The sequence below is a fragment of the Ornithorhynchus anatinus genome, chromosome 2 (genome assembly GCF_004115215.2).
Source record: "Ornithorhynchus anatinus isolate Pmale09 chromosome 2, mOrnAna1.pri.v4, whole genome shotgun sequence".
In the NCBI taxonomy this organism is placed as follows: domain Eukaryota; kingdom Metazoa; phylum Chordata; class Mammalia; order Monotremata; family Ornithorhynchidae; genus Ornithorhynchus; species Ornithorhynchus anatinus.
Window position 1 is genome coordinate 152,055,074 of NC_041729.1, and position 18,271 is coordinate 152,073,344.

At 40.4% G+C, this 18,271-nt stretch overlaps 1 protein-coding gene across 1 annotated transcript in view; it reads right to left on the reverse strand.

The window, feature by feature from the left end:
- The window catches only part of ADAMTS20 (ADAM metallopeptidase with thrombospondin type 1 motif 20), a 198,095-nt gene that overhangs the window by 36,339 nt on the left and 143,485 nt on the right, over positions 1-18,271 (reverse strand). The window contains exons 27-30 of the mRNA XM_039914736.1: positions 17,996-18,160; positions 17,599-17,889; positions 14,007-14,168; positions 12,692-12,868 (exon numbers count right to left, since the gene is read on the reverse strand). Coding sequence (XP_039770670.1) covers positions 12,692-12,868; positions 14,007-14,168; positions 17,599-17,889; positions 17,996-18,160 — 795 coding nt within the window. The remainder of the gene's footprint in view (positions 1-12,691; positions 12,869-14,006; positions 14,169-17,598; positions 17,890-17,995; positions 18,161-18,271) is intronic.

Sequence of the window (18,271 nt, forward strand, 5' to 3'; positions counted from 1 at the left end):
ATATTGTACTCTGCCAAGCACTTAGTACAGTGCTTTCCACCCAGTGCTTAGAACAGTGCTTGGCACGTAGTAAGCGCTTAATAAATGCCATAATACCACATAGTAAGTGCTCAATGAAAAATGATTGAATGGATGAATAAAAAGGAATGAAAAAGTACTCAATAAATATGAATCACTGACTGACCGATTGATTGTGCAGCATCTACTTAAGTAACCTAGTGGAAAGACCATGGGCCTGAGAGTCAGAGGACCTGGGTTCTAATCCTAGGTCCACTACCTGTCAGTCTGTTCAGTGTTTCCCGGTGGGAAGTGGGAAGGTTCATTCTGGAGAGTGTTCCCGAATGGGACTGAGACCTGTGTTTATCCCTGAGCTTTTATAAGGACCTGGTAAAAGAGTCTCAGAGAATGCTGTATTCCAGCTGAAAACTGGGAGTCAGTTGTTGTGGATAATAATAATTATGATATTTGTTAAGCACTTAATATGTGTACTGTACTAAACTCTGGGGTTGTATCCACCCCAGGTGGGGCTCACAGTCTCGATCCCCATTTTGCAGATGAGGTAACTGAGGCCCAGAGACATGAACTAACTTCCCCAAGGTCACACAGCAGACAAGAGGTGGAGCTGGAATTATAACTCGTGAACTTCTGACGTCCAGGCCCGTGCTCTATCCGCTAAGCTATGCTGCTTACTCTCCCTCTCTAAACTATAAACTCAATTAGGGCAGGGACTGCCTCTGCCAATTCTGTCATATTGAACTTTTCCAAGACCTTAGTACAATACACTTCACATAGTAAGCACTCAATAAATATCATTGATTGATTGATGGTGCTGGGTTTGATACAAGATAATGTGGTTTAGTACAGTGCTCTGCACATAATAAACAGCTTGAGGAAAAGCAATGTGGCTTAGTGGAAAGAGCACGGGCTTGGGAGCCAGAGGACCTGGGTTCTAATCCCGGCTCTGCCGCTTGCCTGCTGTGTGAACTTGGGCAAACCGCTTAACTTCTGTGGGCCTGTTACCTCATCTGTGAAATGGGAATTAAGACTGTGAGCCCCATGTGGGACAACCTGATTTCCTAGTATCTATCCGAGCACTTAGAACAGTGCTTGGCACACAGTAAGAGCTTAACAAATACCATTATTATTATTATTATTATCATTTTAAGCACTCAATAAATACGATTGAATGAATATGGTTGAACATAATACTTGTCCCACAGGGACTGCAAAACCTAGTTTGTCACTGAGGGTCCTCACACTAGCTGGGTGACTTGTGGCTAGACTGGGTTTGATCCAAGGCTAGCTTCACTCTGGGGAAATCAAAGTATTTATTATGCAGCTTGAAAAGCAGCAAGCCCTAGTGGATAGAGCACAGGCCTGGGAGTCAGAGGGATCTGGATTTGAACCCCAGCCTTGCCACCTGTCTTTGCCTCAGTCACCTCATCTGTAACACAGGGCTTAATACTGACAGCCCCATGTGGGACCTGGACTGTGTACAACCTGATTATCAGGTATTTACCCCAGTGCTCAGTACAGTGTCTGGCACATAGTAATCACTTAGCAAATACCATTAAAAAAATAGTCTCCTAACACACATCTCTCCTCAATAACCTTCATTGGTTTAACATTTCTCTCCACATCAAGCAAAAACTCATCACAATTAGCTTCAAAACTCTCCAATCAATCAATCATATTTATTGTGCGCTTACTGAGTGCAGAGCATTGTACTAAGCACTGGGGAGAGTGCAACAAAACAATATAACTGGCACATTCCAAACTCTCCAATCTACATATCTGCCCTCTTTACCTGTAATTCTTCTGCTCACTCTCTTTGTTCCCTCATGTTATCCTTCTAAACTACATCTGACTCTCCCATGCATTTTTTATGGTATTTGTTAAGCGCTTACTTGGACACATTATCAGAAGGACTAATTCTCTGGAGAAGACACTAATACTAGGAAAAGTCCAGGGAAAACTTGGAAGAGGCAGACCGGCAGCTAGATGGATAGAGACCATGGTTAGAGAAGCAGCGTTGCTTAGTAGACAGAGCACAGGCTTGGGAGTCAGAGGTCGTGGGTTCTAATTCCGACTCTGCCACTTGCCCGCTTTGTGACCTTGGGCAAGTCACTTAACTTCTGTGTGCCTCTGTTACCTCATCTGTAAAAATCGGGATTAAAAAACGTGAGACCTTCGTGGGACAATCTGATTACCCTGTATCCAACCTCAGTGCTTAGAACAGTGCTTTGCACATAGTAAGTGCTTAACAAATACCGTAATTATTATTATAACAATGATAACGGAAGAACCATTAGAAAGGTTGCAGATTATGGCAGAGGACAGGACGCTCCGAAGGAAGTATATCCATGGAGTCGCTATGAATCGGAAATGACTCGAAGACATTTAATAACAACAATAAGTGCTTACTATGTGCCAGGCACTGTTCTAAGTGCTGGGGTAGATATAAAGTAATCAGTCTGGACACGGTTCATGTTCCACATGGGGGGGGGTCACGGTCTTAATCCCCATTTTTCAGATGAAGTAACTGAGGCACAGAGAGGTTAAGTGACTTGCCCAAGATCACAGAGCAGACAAATTGTGGAGCCGGGACTAGAACCCAGGTCCTTCCGACTTCCAGGCCCACGCTTTATCCACTAGGCTGTGCCACGTCTCAACTCTCATCTTTACTACCTCCATTCCCTTGCTCACGGTATCTTCTCCCAGCCTGAAATCTCCTTCCCAAATCTGACAGACCACTGGCTCTGCTCACATTCATATATGTCCTAAAATCCAACTTCCTCCAACAGGACTTTGCCATTTGATTTTCCAGCATTCCAAAGAGCACAAACCCACCAGCAATCTTCTGCACTTTCTTTTTCCTCTCCTGGGTACGTTGTGTACATACACTTAGTTCAATTTTACACTCCACTGTTGATTCCAATTACTCTATTGGTAAGTGCTTTTAGTCCCACCTACCCTGTTACAGTCCAAGCTCCTTGCGTGCAGGGTATACGTCACTTCTTTTTGTTGTACTTTCCATACTTAGTAAGATCCATTGCACCCAGTGGGTGCTTAATAAATACCATTAATGGTAATAGTAATAGATTGTTTATTAAAAATTTACTGTGTGCCAAGCACTCCACTTAGCACCACGAGAAAACACACAGGTGGGAATTCAACAAGGTCCTTGGCTTCGTGAGGCTAATACTATCATTCATTAATACAGAAAATAGTGACTTTCTGGCATTGAAAAGGCAGAGTGAAGTGTTGAACAGTTATCTGGTTAATTTGATCAATCGATTGTATTTACTGAACACTTCCTCCGTGCAGAGGATTGTACTAAGTGCTTGAGAGAGGACAATATAACAGAGTTTACAGTCTGGGGGTGGGGGCGATTTGATGAATATTGATGGCAAACTGTATGATTCAATTCCCCCAAATCCATTTTTTCTTGAATAGCACTGAGAGTTTGAAAGCTCCCAGCCCCTTTATGCCTAAGTTGTAGGTGGGATCTGTGCAAACAGGAAACTGGAAGGAGAACAAACTGGTTTAGTGGATATAGCGTGGGCCTAGAAGTCAGAAGACCTGGGTTCTAATCACAGCTCTGCCACTTGCCTGCTCTGTGACCTTGGGCAGTTTACTTAACTTCTCTGTACCTCAGTTCCCTCATCTGCAAAATGGAGGTTCAGAAGCAGGGTGGCTTAGTGAATAGAGCATGGGCCTGAGAGTCAGAAGGTTCTAGGTTCTAATATCGGCCCTGCCACATGTCTGCTGTGAGCAGCGTGGCTTAGTGGAAAGAGCACAGGCTTGGGAGTAGGAGGTTGTGGGTTCTGATCCCAGCTCCGCCACTTTGGGCAAGTCACTTAACTTCTCTGTGCCTCAATTATCTCATCTGTAAAATGGGGATTAAGAGTATGAGCCCCATGTGGGACAACCTCATTACCTTGTATCTACCCCAGCTCTTGGAAGAGTGCTTGGTGCATAGTAAGCAAATACCATCATTATTATTATCATTAAGTCACTTCATGTCTCTGGGCCTCAGATACCACATCTGTAAAATGGGGATTAAAAGTGTGAGCCCAGTGTGAGACAGGACGTGATTGAGGATTTGATTTGATACAACTTAAGTTGTATCTACCCCAGTGCTTAGAAAAGGGCTCGGTACATAGTAAGCACTTAACAACCTTGGCTTCACTGACTCCGTCCTCTCCTGGTTCTCCTCCTATCTCTCTGGCCGATCATTCTCAGTCTCCTTCGCCTCCCATCTCCTAACTGTAAGGATACCTCAAGGTTCAGTTCTTGGTCCCCTCCTATTCTCCATCTACACTCATTCCCCTGGAGAACTCATTCGCTCCCATGGCTTCAACTGTTATCTCTATGTCGATGACACCCAGATCTATCTCCTCCCCTGTTCTCTCTCCCTCCCTCCAGGCTCGTATCTCCTCCTGCCTTCAGGACATCTCTAGTTGGATGTCCTCCCGCCACATCACACTCAACATGTCCAAGAGCTACCTATCTTCCCTCCCAAACCCTGTCCTCTCCCTAACTTTCCCATCACTGTGGATGGCACAACCATCCTTCCCGTCTCATAAGCCCGCAACCTCGGTTCATCCCTGACTCCGCTCTCTCATTCACCCCACACATCCAATCCATCACCGAATCCTTCCAGTCACACCTTCACAACATTACCAAGATCCACCCTGCCCTCTCCATCCAAACCACTACGACGTTAGAACAATCACCCATCCTATCCCGACTGGCTTACTGCATCAACCTCCTTTCTGATCTCCCAACCTCCTGCCTCACCCCACTTCACTCCATACTTCACTCTGCTGCCCGAATTATCTTTCTATAGAAACGACCAGGGCATGTCACCCCCCTCCTCGAAAATCTTCAGTGGTTGCCTATCAACCTCTGAATCAAACAAAAAGTCCTCACTATTGGCTTCAGAGCTCTCCATCACCTTGCCCCTTCTCACCTCACCTCCCTTCTCTCCTTCTCTATCCCAGCCCACACACTCCGCTCGTGCTATCTTGCTCACTGTGCCTCGTTCTCGCCTGTCCCACCTTCGACCCCTGGCCTTCGTCCTACCTCTGGCCTGGAACGCCTTCCTTCCTCAAATCTTCCAATCACTCTTCCTCGCTTCAAAGCCCTACTGAAAGCTCACCTCCTCCAAGAGGCCTTCCCAGACTAAGCCCCCCTTTTCCTCAGCTCCCCCTCTCTTCCAGGTCACCTCGACTCGGTCCCTTTGCCCGTCCCTTCCTCTCCCTGCCTCACAACACTTATGTATATATGTATATATCTATAATTCTATTTATTTATATCGATGCCTGTTTACTTGTTTAAATGTCTGTCTTCCCTTTTCCACACTGTAAGCTCACTGTGGGCACAGATTCTCTCTCTTTATTGCTGAATTGTACTTTCCAAGTGCTTAGTACACTGCTCTGCACACATTAAGTGCTCAAAGAAATACGACTGAATGAATTAACAAGTATTTATTTTTTATTATTGTTAAACCTGTTCTCCCTCCTACTAAAACTGTGAGCCTCAGGTGAGATCTGATTATCTTGACTCCACCCCAGCACTTAATACACTGCTTGGCATATAGTAAGAACTTAACGACTACCCCAATTATTATTTTTATTATAGAGCCAGGAGGTGGTCAAGAATACCTAGAAAAATGGTTGAGGTTCAGGGGCCTGAATGGATTTCTAAATGTTGTCATTTCGTTGCTCTGCATCTCCAGTTGAGATGCACATAATGTTCACAGGGCTCAGGATAGTCATTCTAAGAGTGGAGTGGAGGGAGTCAATCTTTTTTTTTTTTCCACTTCAGTGGCCAAATACCTGAGGCTCACCCTGGCCCTACTTCCGTGGGGAAATGCCTTTAGTTAACCATTTCTCTTCGAATCAATCCAGCAAGCAATTACATTTATTATGTGCTTACTGCACACAGACACTGTACTAAACCCTCTAGACTGTAAGCCTGTGGTGGGCAAGGAATGTGTCTGTTTATCGTTGTACTCTCACAAGCGCTTAGTACAGTGCTTTGCACACAGAAAGTGCTCAATAAATACGATTTAATGAATGAATGAATGAAAACCCTCAGGAAAGTACGATCCCCGCTCTCAAGGAATTTACAATTCAGTGGAGGAGACAGACACTAAAATCAAGGACAGGTAGGTGAAGCAACCAAATATTATGACGTGGACATAAGTGCTTCGGGGTGGGCATATGGACTGAAATGCACAGATGATGCAGTAGGGAGGAAAAATAGGATGAGGTGATGAGAGATTTGTCAAAGAAGGCTTTTTGAAACGGAAATAATTTGGAACTCTTTACATATTTTAGTGCCAAATCCCTCCCAGCCAGACTCAAAAGAAAAAAAAATAACAAAACTGATGAAAGGTTTTCACCTTCAGACATGAAGGGTGATATATAAAACTCATATTTTCCAATATGCCCACATGGGAAATGCCCTATTTTCAGGAGATCTTGCAAACGTATTTCACTTACTAAGCGTAGAAATGGCAGTTTGTTACAGTCTAATTACTGACACAGTCTGCGGCAGCCAATAAAAACAAGACTTGGAATCCTTTGGTTTTCTGACAGACATCCAGCACCAAATAGCTTCCCATCTCCATGACTCAACGCTTCATTTTTTACTTGAAAGAAACCAAGAGGCTAAATATCTGCCTCATCTTAGTTTCCTTCACCCCATGAATGATCTCCCAGAGCAAGGCTTCCGTGGAGAGGATGCACAGAAGAGAACAAATTTGTCCTCTTTAGGATTTAGAGCAGAGGCCTAGGAGTCGGTTATGATCCTGACTCCATCACTTGTTTGCTGTGTGTGATCTTAGGCAAGCCACTTAACCTCTCTGTGCCTCAGTTTCCTCTTCTGTAAAATGGGGATTAGGACTGTGAGCCTCAAGTGGGACAGGGACTGTATTCAACCTGATTACCTTGTTTCTACCCCTGTGCTTAGTACAGTTCCTGGCACATGGCTTAACAAATACTATAAAAAGGGTGATTTCATTCATTTAGGAATATTCATCACAAACATAAAAAAACCAATGGAATGTGAGATATTACTTCAATGCTTATTTGAATTTCCTTCAGACTTTACAGGTTTCATTTTAAAACTCAAAGGTCTAAACCCAAAACAAGAATGAAAAGGTGTTGATTTATTACTGTGTTTTCTTGAAAAATCACTAAATATAAGTTAAGAAAAAGCAGAATTTTACTCACCTTTTAAACAGCTCCATGCCATTCCACAATCTTCTTAATTTAATACATTTTTTCTCCTGCTTAACTATATTTTCAATATTTACGAGAAAGCCTAAGATATCTTATAGTTTTAAAATATGAAATTACAATTTGGCCCAGTTTCCTGCATTTGCTATTTTTTGCAGGTATTATTCAAGTAAAATATAAAATCCAGGACAGCATCTATAATAATTATTTTAATAGTAAAGCAAAAGAATTGAACAGTTTCCCCTGAAAAAATGTGCCACTGAAATCCTGGAATGAAATTCATTGCAATACAAAGTTCATGCAGTGATTATACACATTTCTGCATTGGATGGTTAATTCCACAGTTCTTTGTGTATTATGACAATGGATTAAAAATGCGCCTATTATACACAGCACGAAACAACAAAACATGTCCATAACAAGGGTTAAATACAATTTCACACTGAATAATCACAGCACAATAGCTGAATTAAATTAACAGACACAAATTTAAAATGATTAACTCTTTTTTAAAAACCATGCAAGAAAGAAGACAGGGTTATAATACACAATTTTAGAATGCAGCAGAAAAAGTACACATTTATAACATATTGTTGGGATATTAATTCTGTTTTTAATACATTATCTGTCATTTTTGTTTAAAAGTAATTGCACAAAATAAACGATATTCCAAAATGGAGATGTTTCTGATGCCCTATTGAAAGGTTTTGTCTCTGCAGCAGTATAAACATGTTGGTTTAGTAACAAAATTCCTATGGTTCATTCTGATGTTCAGCCAAATACACAGAAGCCCAGAAAATGATACAAAGCTGTACTTGGTTTGAAAATCACGACTTCTGATTCCCTAATCCCTTTTCTTTTAAAAGTTTAAGTATAAACAGTCTTCTTATAGAATGAAACTGCAGGCACTTAATGGCATATGCTCTGATCTTGAAATTTACAGGAATGCAAATAAAGCCTTTTTTTAAGTGATGTAAAAATTCATTATATTTTAAAACTTCCTTTTGATTTTTTTTTTTTACATTTCATCCACTGTTCAAAGACCAAGTTCTTCTGGAATTTATAATTCAAGGAAACATACTGAAACACTAAAGAAATCTGCTACTTTTTTCTCAAAACTTTGTAATCTGATAATTTTTTGACAAGTATTACTAAAATCTTTTGGAAAAATATCTAGTTACAAGATGCCTTCTCTTGTGTACCTGTGATGATGTGTACATTTAATGGACACCAAGGGTATTTTTTAAACAATACTCACTCACTGATACAGATAGCATTCCAGGGTATTTTACATATCTAGATATAGCTCTATGAATCTTAAAATACTAAAGGGAAGGTTAAAAATGACAGAATTTACTGGTGCATTTTAAAACTGTATGTTCAAATTATATTTAAAATACATCAATTTTAAATTTAAGGAACTTGAAAATATTTTCACTAAGCAGTATATTTATTACATACATGACAAAACTCAGATTGACCCCGTCAGGCTAACGTATGTGCCTATGGGCTTAGAAGTTTGCATATTTTGTAATGTGAAATATTGCCGACTTGGTTAAATTTTGTTTTGGAGTTACAAATTTAAAATCAAGTGTCTCACATGTTTGTACAAAGTAGTAGGTTGAGCTATTACTTTACAAAGATCAGAGATGATTAGCACCAAAGAGGAAGTCATCAAGGTTTCTCTGCAAGTTTAGTTTTTTAGGAAAATTAGGAATCTACCCAATTAAAAAATATCTATGCGTTAGCACCTCAGAAAAACCATTGAGACCAATTATCTTTCAAACCCTGGTATAATTTACACTGAAAATCTGTGCACGGAACTACGTCTCTACTGTTACTTACACATTAAAAAAAAAAGAACCGAGAGCGAAAAGGATGTATTTTTTTTCCCTCTCAATCTGGTATGTGCTGAATTCACAGAGTATGCCCTACTCCAATATCATATTTTGGGACCAAACCTATTCTGCATTAATAAAGAATCGGTTTGGTTCAGATCCCAGGGCGCCACTCTGGGTTTGGAAATGTCTCAGTCTTTCCAACCTCATTTAGACTGATCCAAAGTTTGGGGTTCACTTCTAAAATCAAGTTGTCCCCAGTAGACCCCAGAGAATCCAGGGTTCCTACGGTGGATCTGGACCTTGCCTGAGCTCCAGGGAGGAAAGTAGCAACACTATAACCTTGGGCAAGTCATTTAACTTTTCTGTGCCTCCGTTTCTTCATCTGTAAAATGAGGATCGAATACCTGTTCTCCCTGCTACTTAGACTGTGAACCTCATATGCTAAAGGGACTTTGCCTGCTTTAACTTCAATTTACCCCAGCGCTTAACAAATGTTCTAACAAGGAACTAAGCATTTATCTCTACCACTAAAATTATCTGGAAATTTCCAAATCTTTTTTTTTCATATTTACACCATGGTTATTCTACACTGCTAAAGCAAAGAGAAAAATAGTGCAAGAACTCAGTAATTTGGGTTTTTTCCCCCAACAATCATTTTATATGACTCCAAGTAAAAAAAAAATTCTAAATTTCTAATGGTGTGTTGTTATGATGGTACCTAATCCATTAATTGCAGAGTTTTGGTAGGCACAACATTTTCTTCAAGTATTTATTGAGCATTTGCACAGTACAGAGTATTATACTACATCCTAGTTTCCTCAAAGGATACTTAGTACTATACTAAAAACTTGATAATAGTCAAGATAAGAAATTCAAGCTGGTAATGGATGACTTAACTGTTCTTGAGGTTAGATATCATTGAGTCATTGAATTGTGATTGTTCTCAATCTCGGTATTGATTACTGTAAGTCTCCAACAGCACTATGGTCTGTTCTGGTAGCTTAATCCACTTTGAATCCAGTGTAAGATAATTATTCAAATAATTCAAACGGGCCTTCCCTAGCCATTAAAATAACCTTGGGAAAACAATCAAATATAAAATGACCTGAACATTATGAATTTCCTAAAAGATCTGCATTTTGATGGATTGTAATGGCTTTACCATGGGCTGCTGTAGCTGCATAAGTGTGAAGAGGGGAAGTAAAGGGAATATGCAAATTATTCATTCATTCATTCAATCGTATTTATTGAGCGCTAAATTACCTGATCTCGCTTCACTGGCTTCAAAACAGCCAGAGACTTTGCATCCTATTGGTCATGTAGTAAAGATAGGATTGTATTTTCAAACAGCTCCTAGTACAGCTGGGTATAATTACTAGGTAAATGTAACTTTAATAAATTGACAGACTTCACACAATTTCTTCAACCTATCCATCGACGGTATTGAGAATTTACTGTAGGCAGAGCACCGGAGTGAGCACTTAGGAGAAAGTACAATAGAGCATAGTAGACACAATTCCTGCCCTAAATGAGTTTAACATGCACTGACTTTATCATAGCTAAATATTAGGATTTTTGAAATGAAGTGACGGCTATCTGCCGTAACAAAAGTAAACCGCAGTGTAACATTTCTGAGACACAAAGTATTCAGTAATACATGTTACTATCAGCCTTACAAGATTGACAGAAGTTATACTATTAAGCTTATCAATGCATTCTCCAGCTGCCAATGTTTGAAATTTAAAACTTTGTTTATATATCCAATAGACTTTCTAAATGGAAAACAATTGGCAATTCCATTATTTATACTCCTTAGGTTGAATCTCCAAAATTGCTATTTCTGCACTATCAAATCACTGGTGCACTCACAACTTTTTGTAGGACTTAAGAATGATCATAATGATAGTAAAGATGATGATTGTGATATTTGTTAAGTACTCATTATGTGCCAAGCACTATACTAGGCACTGAGGTAGATACAGATGATCAGGACAGATACAGTCCCTGCCCCATGGGGCTTACAGTCTAACAGGAAGTGAGAGTGGGTATTTAAAAACCCCACTTTAAAGATTACGACATGGAGGCACAGAGGATTTAAGTGACTTGCCCAAGGTCAGAGAGTTGGCAAGTGATGTATCGGGGATTAGAACCCAGATCTCCTGACTCCCCGGCCTGTGGCCTTTCCGCTGAGCATTTGTGTACATAAGCACTAACTTGGGTACATATCCCTCGTTTTCTTCTTCCTCCTATCTGTAAATTATTTTAGTGTCTCTCGCCTTGCTACACTGTAAACTCCTTGAGGATAGGGATCATGCCATTATCTATTGACCCTACTGTACTTTCCCAAATGCTATGTTCAGGACTCTGCACACAGTAGGTACTTAACAAATGTTCTTCATTTAAAAAAAAATTAAACGGTGGCAGGAGTAAATACGGAATTCTGCAAATACTCTACAAAATGAGGAAGGGCATTCAGTCAAAGCCATTTCAAAATACTAAGGGTTTAAAATGCATACTCCTGACATAGCTGTTCATTTATTTCAATTATTTAAATTTATTTGTAAAGGAAACCATAAAATAAGGAATATGTTGGCTTGAACTATTTCTTAACATTGAAAATATTCACTGCCTTCATTAATAGTTTTGAGAGGTTTTCAAATTTGGGCTCCATCTCCAACCACAAGAGCATTATTTTGCAGAACACTAAATGGCACACTGCGGAGGTTGGTGGCTTTAGAATCTGGCAGTAAATGCTGGAGGAAAGCCTCATTGCCTATAGATTCAAAGAACAACTACAGAAATACTTGTCAAAGTATTTCATGATTTAAGGCTCCCTTTTCAGTAGAATATTCAGCACCTAAACCCTAGCCTTGATAAAATATCTATGAAAAATATTTCACGGATTAATCTGTGGCTATAAAAATATATGATGTCCACACAGTGGAAGGAATAAATATTATTAAAATATCATATAAATTATCAATGTTCATTGCTGATATGTAAAAAATTATAATAATTACTTGACTTGAAATGAGTGAATTTTTTCTTGACAAAATATTTTCACATTGTTTAACAAAAGCACCAAGTTGAAAAATATTTAAACATGTTATCTGACCTGTACCAGTTAATAAGACATTGATGCAGACAGAAGCAATATATAATTAAATGAACAATTCAACAAAAACAGCCTTAATTCACCAAACACATAGGCACAAATATTAACTCGAAAAACAAATATACAAAAAAATATTGCTGATTGATTACAGGGTAATCCAAATATATACAGTGTAATGGATGCACATCAAGAATCCCTTTATACATATAAATATAAATGTACATATTGCTACTGTATAAATTACAGTACTTTGAAATTTGAATCTCAAACTGATTTAAGTATACTATTGAATACTAGAAGCCAAATTGACTCACAGAATGCTGAAAAATTGAAAGCTTCTTCTAAAGATGGTAAAGAAGCTATAATTCATATACTCCAAGCAGTTCTATTCCCCTGTAATCAAACAGGAACACTCCGTTTCACAAAGAAGGCTGAGTTAAAGGGAGAAAGCAAAGACACATAACAAAAACTTCATGCTATCGTACCGATTTCCATGGTCCCCGATACCACGAAGCCCCATCGGGACAAGCATGCACTTGACATTGTTCCATAGTAGGTGGCTTATCTAGGATTTCACAGTTTTGATCGCTTGACATTTCACCATTAGGAAGCTGACATATCACTAATCTTGTTTTTATTCCTCCTCCGCAGGTTTGTGAACACTAAAAACATGAATATAGGAAAGAAATGACATGGTTTACCCCCTCCTTGCTTTGTTCAGGTAAGATATTCATTTCCTTTCATTAGCAACTTCATAGAAATGTCTACCATCTGTTTTTAAGTTAAACAGGAAATGGTTCAGTTCAAGATCCATTTTAAAATTAGGGGAATGGTAATAGGTGGTGGGGTTAGGTTTACACTTTATTTAGAAGAGTTCCTCCCTAAGAATGATGAAAAAATAATAAAAGGGAAAGCAGAACCCAAATTGATTCGATGTAAATGGCATTTCCATTTAACTAATACACTTATTTATTTGTTTTTATGGTACTTAAGCACTTACTCCACACTGCCCAAAGAATAAAAATGTCTTACAGAAAGTAATGAAACCAGATGCAGTATGTATTCCTACCTATCTAATTTTAATCTGTTCTCACTACATCTCTATCCCACTCTAATATTTTTTACCTACAACTCCACCTTTTTATAAGGAGAAAACATCATTTCAATATTATTTACCCCACTTTATAGAGCACTCTATTTTCAGCACTTAAAACAATGCTTGGCACATAGTAAGTGCTTAGCAAATACCATCATTATTATTATTATTTAGTCTTAGTAATAAAGTTAGTCAAATAGATGAAATAATTCAGTGGCATTGACAACACCTTAGCGGGTACTTTTTCTGGAATGGTTGGTTGAACCGTATTATCTCTAATAACAATTTTTTTAAAAAAGGAAAAAGATTAACTAGAAAGGAATCTAGAAATATAGAGTTATAATGGGCTAATTGTTTGGGAATTTCAGAAAATCAGAATGAAATACATTTTCAAAATATTTTTTAAATGTTGTAAAACAATTTTTTTAAGTAAACAACAGGTGTTTCATAGCATGGCTGCATTACCTGCATCTGATAGTCCCTTTTCATTATCAATTGCCAAAGAAAGTTATTTGCATTAAACCTACTTAAATAAAAGCTGGTATTATCAAATAAAATGATATGGCTTTGCTTTACGAAATTCAATTTCACTCAGATAGGACAGAATGATAGGTTTCCTCTCTTTCTTCAGGAATGAATTTAACTGCCTTTCACATCTAGGGGCATTCAAAAATATTTAAGAATGGATTTGGAAGACATCTTACTTCTCCCCAGCTTCCATAGTTCCATCTTGGACATGGCCCAATGTCACAGTCCCTAGATTCCGGTGGTTTGGCAGTTTCCACACAATAACTGGCACTTCTTCCATTCTCATCCTGGCACACCACAACCCTTCGTTGAAATCCACTACCACAAGTACTGGAGCACTGTCAATGATGAAAAGGAAAAATAAAAACCCAAAACACACCATTATTAGCTATGAAAGAGAAATGCATCAAAAACGTTCAATACAATTCTCTATCCCAGGATGGGGAAGGAGAATGGGGAAAATGCTCTACTTTCTCAATTATTAAAGTTTATGCACATCCCCACCATGATTTTTCAAACAGGAGAAAAAAGGAGAAAATATCTCATTCCTGTGATTAACCAATCTTCCTTAGACACTAAACTACATTGCTACAATACCTATGTTAAACTATGACTATACATCTCAAAAAGGGATTAGGTTCATTAAGAAGGGACACTCACTCCATAAAATAATAATGATAATGATAATAATAATAATAATGTTGGTATTTGTTAAATGATTTCTATGTTACAAGCAATGTTCTAAGTGCTGGGGTAGATACAGGGTCATCAGGTTGTCCCACTTGGGGTTCAAAGTCTTAATCCCCATTTTACAGATGAGGAACTGAGGCGCAGAGAAGTTAAGTGACTTGCCCAAAATCACACAGCTGACAAGTGGCGGAGCCAGTATTAGCACCCACGACCTCTGACTCCCAAGCCCGTGTTCTTTCCACTAAGCCAAGGCACTACTATATACAGTATATATTGATGCTCATTTCTGGGCATTTTGCAATTCCTAGACACTCAACAATAAAGATTAGAGGACTATGCTGCTTGGAGTTGTTGCCTGGATCATTTTTCTGAGGAAGGATGGAAGGATGGAAAGGATGGAAAGGAGGGAGGGAGGATGGGAGGGAGGGAGGGAGGGAGGGAGGGAGGGAGGGAGGGAGGGAGGGAGGAAGGAAGGAAGGAAGGAAGGAAGGAAGGAAGGAAGGAAGGAAGGAAGGAAGGAAGGAAGGAAGGAAGGAAGGAAGGAAGGAAGGAAGGAAGGAAGGAAGGAAGGAAGGAAGGAAGGAAGGAAGGAAGGAAGGAAGGAAGGAAGGAAGCAGCGTGGCCTAGTGGAAAGAGCAAGGGCCAGGAAGGCAGGGACCTCAATTTTAATGCCAGCTTGGCCACTTGTCTTCCGTGTTACCCTGGGCAAGTCACTTCACTTCTCTGTGCCACAGTTCCCTCACCTCTAAAATGGAGGTTCAATATTTGTTCTCCCTCTTACTTATAACTGTGAGGCTCACACCGGACAGGGACTGTGCCCAACATGAGTATCTGGAATCTCTGCCAGTGCTAAGTACAGTGCTTGGCACATAGTAAGCACTTAACAAATGACATTATTATTACCAAGCAATCAATCAATCACATTTATTGAGCCCTTACTTTGTGTGGAACATGGTACTACGCATGTGGGAGAGTACAATACTACAGAATTAGCAGACACTTTCCCTGCCCAAAACGAGCTTAGTGTCTAGATGTGGAGACAGACATCAATATGAATAAACAGTTAATTTAGAAAATATTATTATTACTACAAATAATACATAAATGTTGAGTCCATAACTTCCTCTCAGAAACCTCCAATAGCTCCCATTCCACCTCCACAGCAAATAGAAACTCCTCGCCATTGGCTTTAAGGCACTCAGATATGTCCTGAGTGTAGAAGGAAATGCGAGACGGCAGAGGAGAAAGATCAGTGCTGGTGATTTCAATTTGGGAATCATCACCATAGAGATGGCAGTTGAAGTCATGGAAGCAAATGAGCCTGCCATGGGAGTGTGTGTAGGGGGAAAATAGATGAGAACTTAGAGCTGAACTCTGAGGGACTTCCACAAAGAAGAAGTGAGAGGCAGAGGAGGAGCCTGCGAAAGAGACTGAGAATGAGTGGCCAGAGAGACAGTAGTAGTGGAGACAGGAGAGGACAGTGTCACTGAAACCAAGGTTGGATAATGTTTCCAGGAGAAGGGGGCTGGTCGACAGTACTGAAGGCTCTGAGACGTCGAGGAGGATTAGGATGGAGTGGAAGTTGTTGGCTTCTGGCAAGGAAACCCCACGTGGGCCAGGGACTTTGTCCAATTTGCTTGTACGCCAGTGCTTAGGACAGTGCTTGACACCGAGTAAGTGCTTAACAAATGTCATAATTATTATCAATATTATTTGTGACCTAAAAGAGGCAGTATCTGTGGAGCGAAGGGGTTGGAAGCCAGACTGGAGGGGGTCGAGGAGAGAACTGGAGGAGAGGAAATGGAGTCTAAGGGTGCAGCAACTCATTTAAGGAGTTTGGAGAGGAATGGTAGGAGGGAAATGGGGTGGTAACTGGGAGGGACCCTTGGGGTTAAGGGAGGGATGGTTTGGTTGTTTTTTTTACCCCTTAAGCACTTGGATACTCCACCCAGCCCCACCATACATTTGCACATATCCTTATACTTTTCTATTTCCCACATCCATGATTTACTTTCATATCTGATTCCCCCTGTAGACTGCAAGCTACTTGTAGGCAGGGATCCCTTTTACCCACTCTGTTGTATAGTACTCTCTCAAACACTTAGTTCAGTGTTCTGTACATACTAAGCACTCAATTTTTTAATAGTATTTATTCAATGCTTCCTCTGTGCCAGGCACTGTACTAAGCACTGGGGTAGATACAAGTTAATGAGATTGGACACAGTCCATGTCCCACCTGGGGCTCACAGTTTTAGTCCCCATTTTGTAGATGAGGTAACTGAGGCACAGGGAAGTTAAGTGACTTATCCAAGGTCATGCAGCTCAAAAGTGGTGGAGCTTGGATTAAAACCCATGTCCTCCTACTCCCAGGCCTGTGCTCTTTCCATTAGGTCATGCTGCTTCTCAATTAATTGATTGTTCTGCTGCTGAACACCATGGCCAACAAGAATGCAATGATGGGCTTTTGACCCAGTTGTTGCCAAGAGAATATAAGATGGAGTAGAGGTAGACTCTTCTCTTTGAAAAGCTTATGAGGATGTGTAGCTAAAGAATAAGAATAAGTAATGATAACGGCATTACTGTGATACTTATTAAGTTGGCCAAGCAATAAATTAAGTGGCTGGGGTACATACAAGATTATCATGTTAGACACAAGCCCCCTCCCACATTGAGTTCAGAGTCTAGTGGGATGGAATCACCATTTAAAAATGAGGAAACTGAGGCAAAGAGAAGTTAAGTGACCTACTCAAGCTCACAGAGCAGGCAGGTGCAACCTCTCCCTCAGCTCTATAAAATAATTAAAAATCTTCACCTTACCTAAATCGAAATTTTAATTTCCATTTAACCTTTAAAAGTTTTCATTTCAGATTAAAAATCAGCCTCTAGATCTTTTCCAAGTTATATCTGCAAGTTGTAAAACTGCCTTTTAAAACCCCAGACACATCCCATGTCACGGTGGTCCTTCAACAAAGATATACAATATTCGTCGAGAGAGGGGAAAAAAGAGAGCAGGGGAGAGAGCAAAAACACGAGAGAGCAGGATGGTCGGTTTAGTAGATTTTCATAGAATCCGCTTACAGATCCCCACGGTCCTGTTCTCCATTGGTTTCCCGCTTCCGACGAACGACTGGGGTGATCGCGGTCATCTTCTGGCTTCTGAGTCTGTGGAAAACTGCTGCCTGGAGAACGGCTCGGCTCATCGTAAGAATTAGGAAAGTGGCTGTACACGACAGGACACGCTGCCAGGTCACACTCTTCTTCCTCCCTGGGGCGGCTTTCGGGATTACAGTAATTCTCATCGATGTGTTGATGGTAGTTGATACAGACGACTTGTCTCGTCCTCACTCCGGCACCGCAGGACACGGAACACTGGTCGAAAATTCAGCCGACACTCGTTATGTCAAGTACGAGACACCCCGAAGTCCTTCTTACATTCTAAGGTCAACCGAGGCCCATTTCTATCCAAATTACTTACGGGCGACCAGCTTCCGGCTTGCCATTCTCCACAAGGACTAAAGCAGCTTGAAATTTCGACCGGCCTCGGTGAATGTGCGCACGAGAACTCTTCGGCCGCTCCAGAGTGTGGATCCCAACAACTTACGTATCGAGCCCGGGTTCCCCGGCCACAGGACACCGAGCACTGAAACGAAGAAAGACAAGATTGTGCACACGCCTGAATCACTCCCAGCTGACCAGAAGTTTATCCCGCAATCGACTGATGGTGCTTCTTCAGTAGTTCCTGACGGACAGG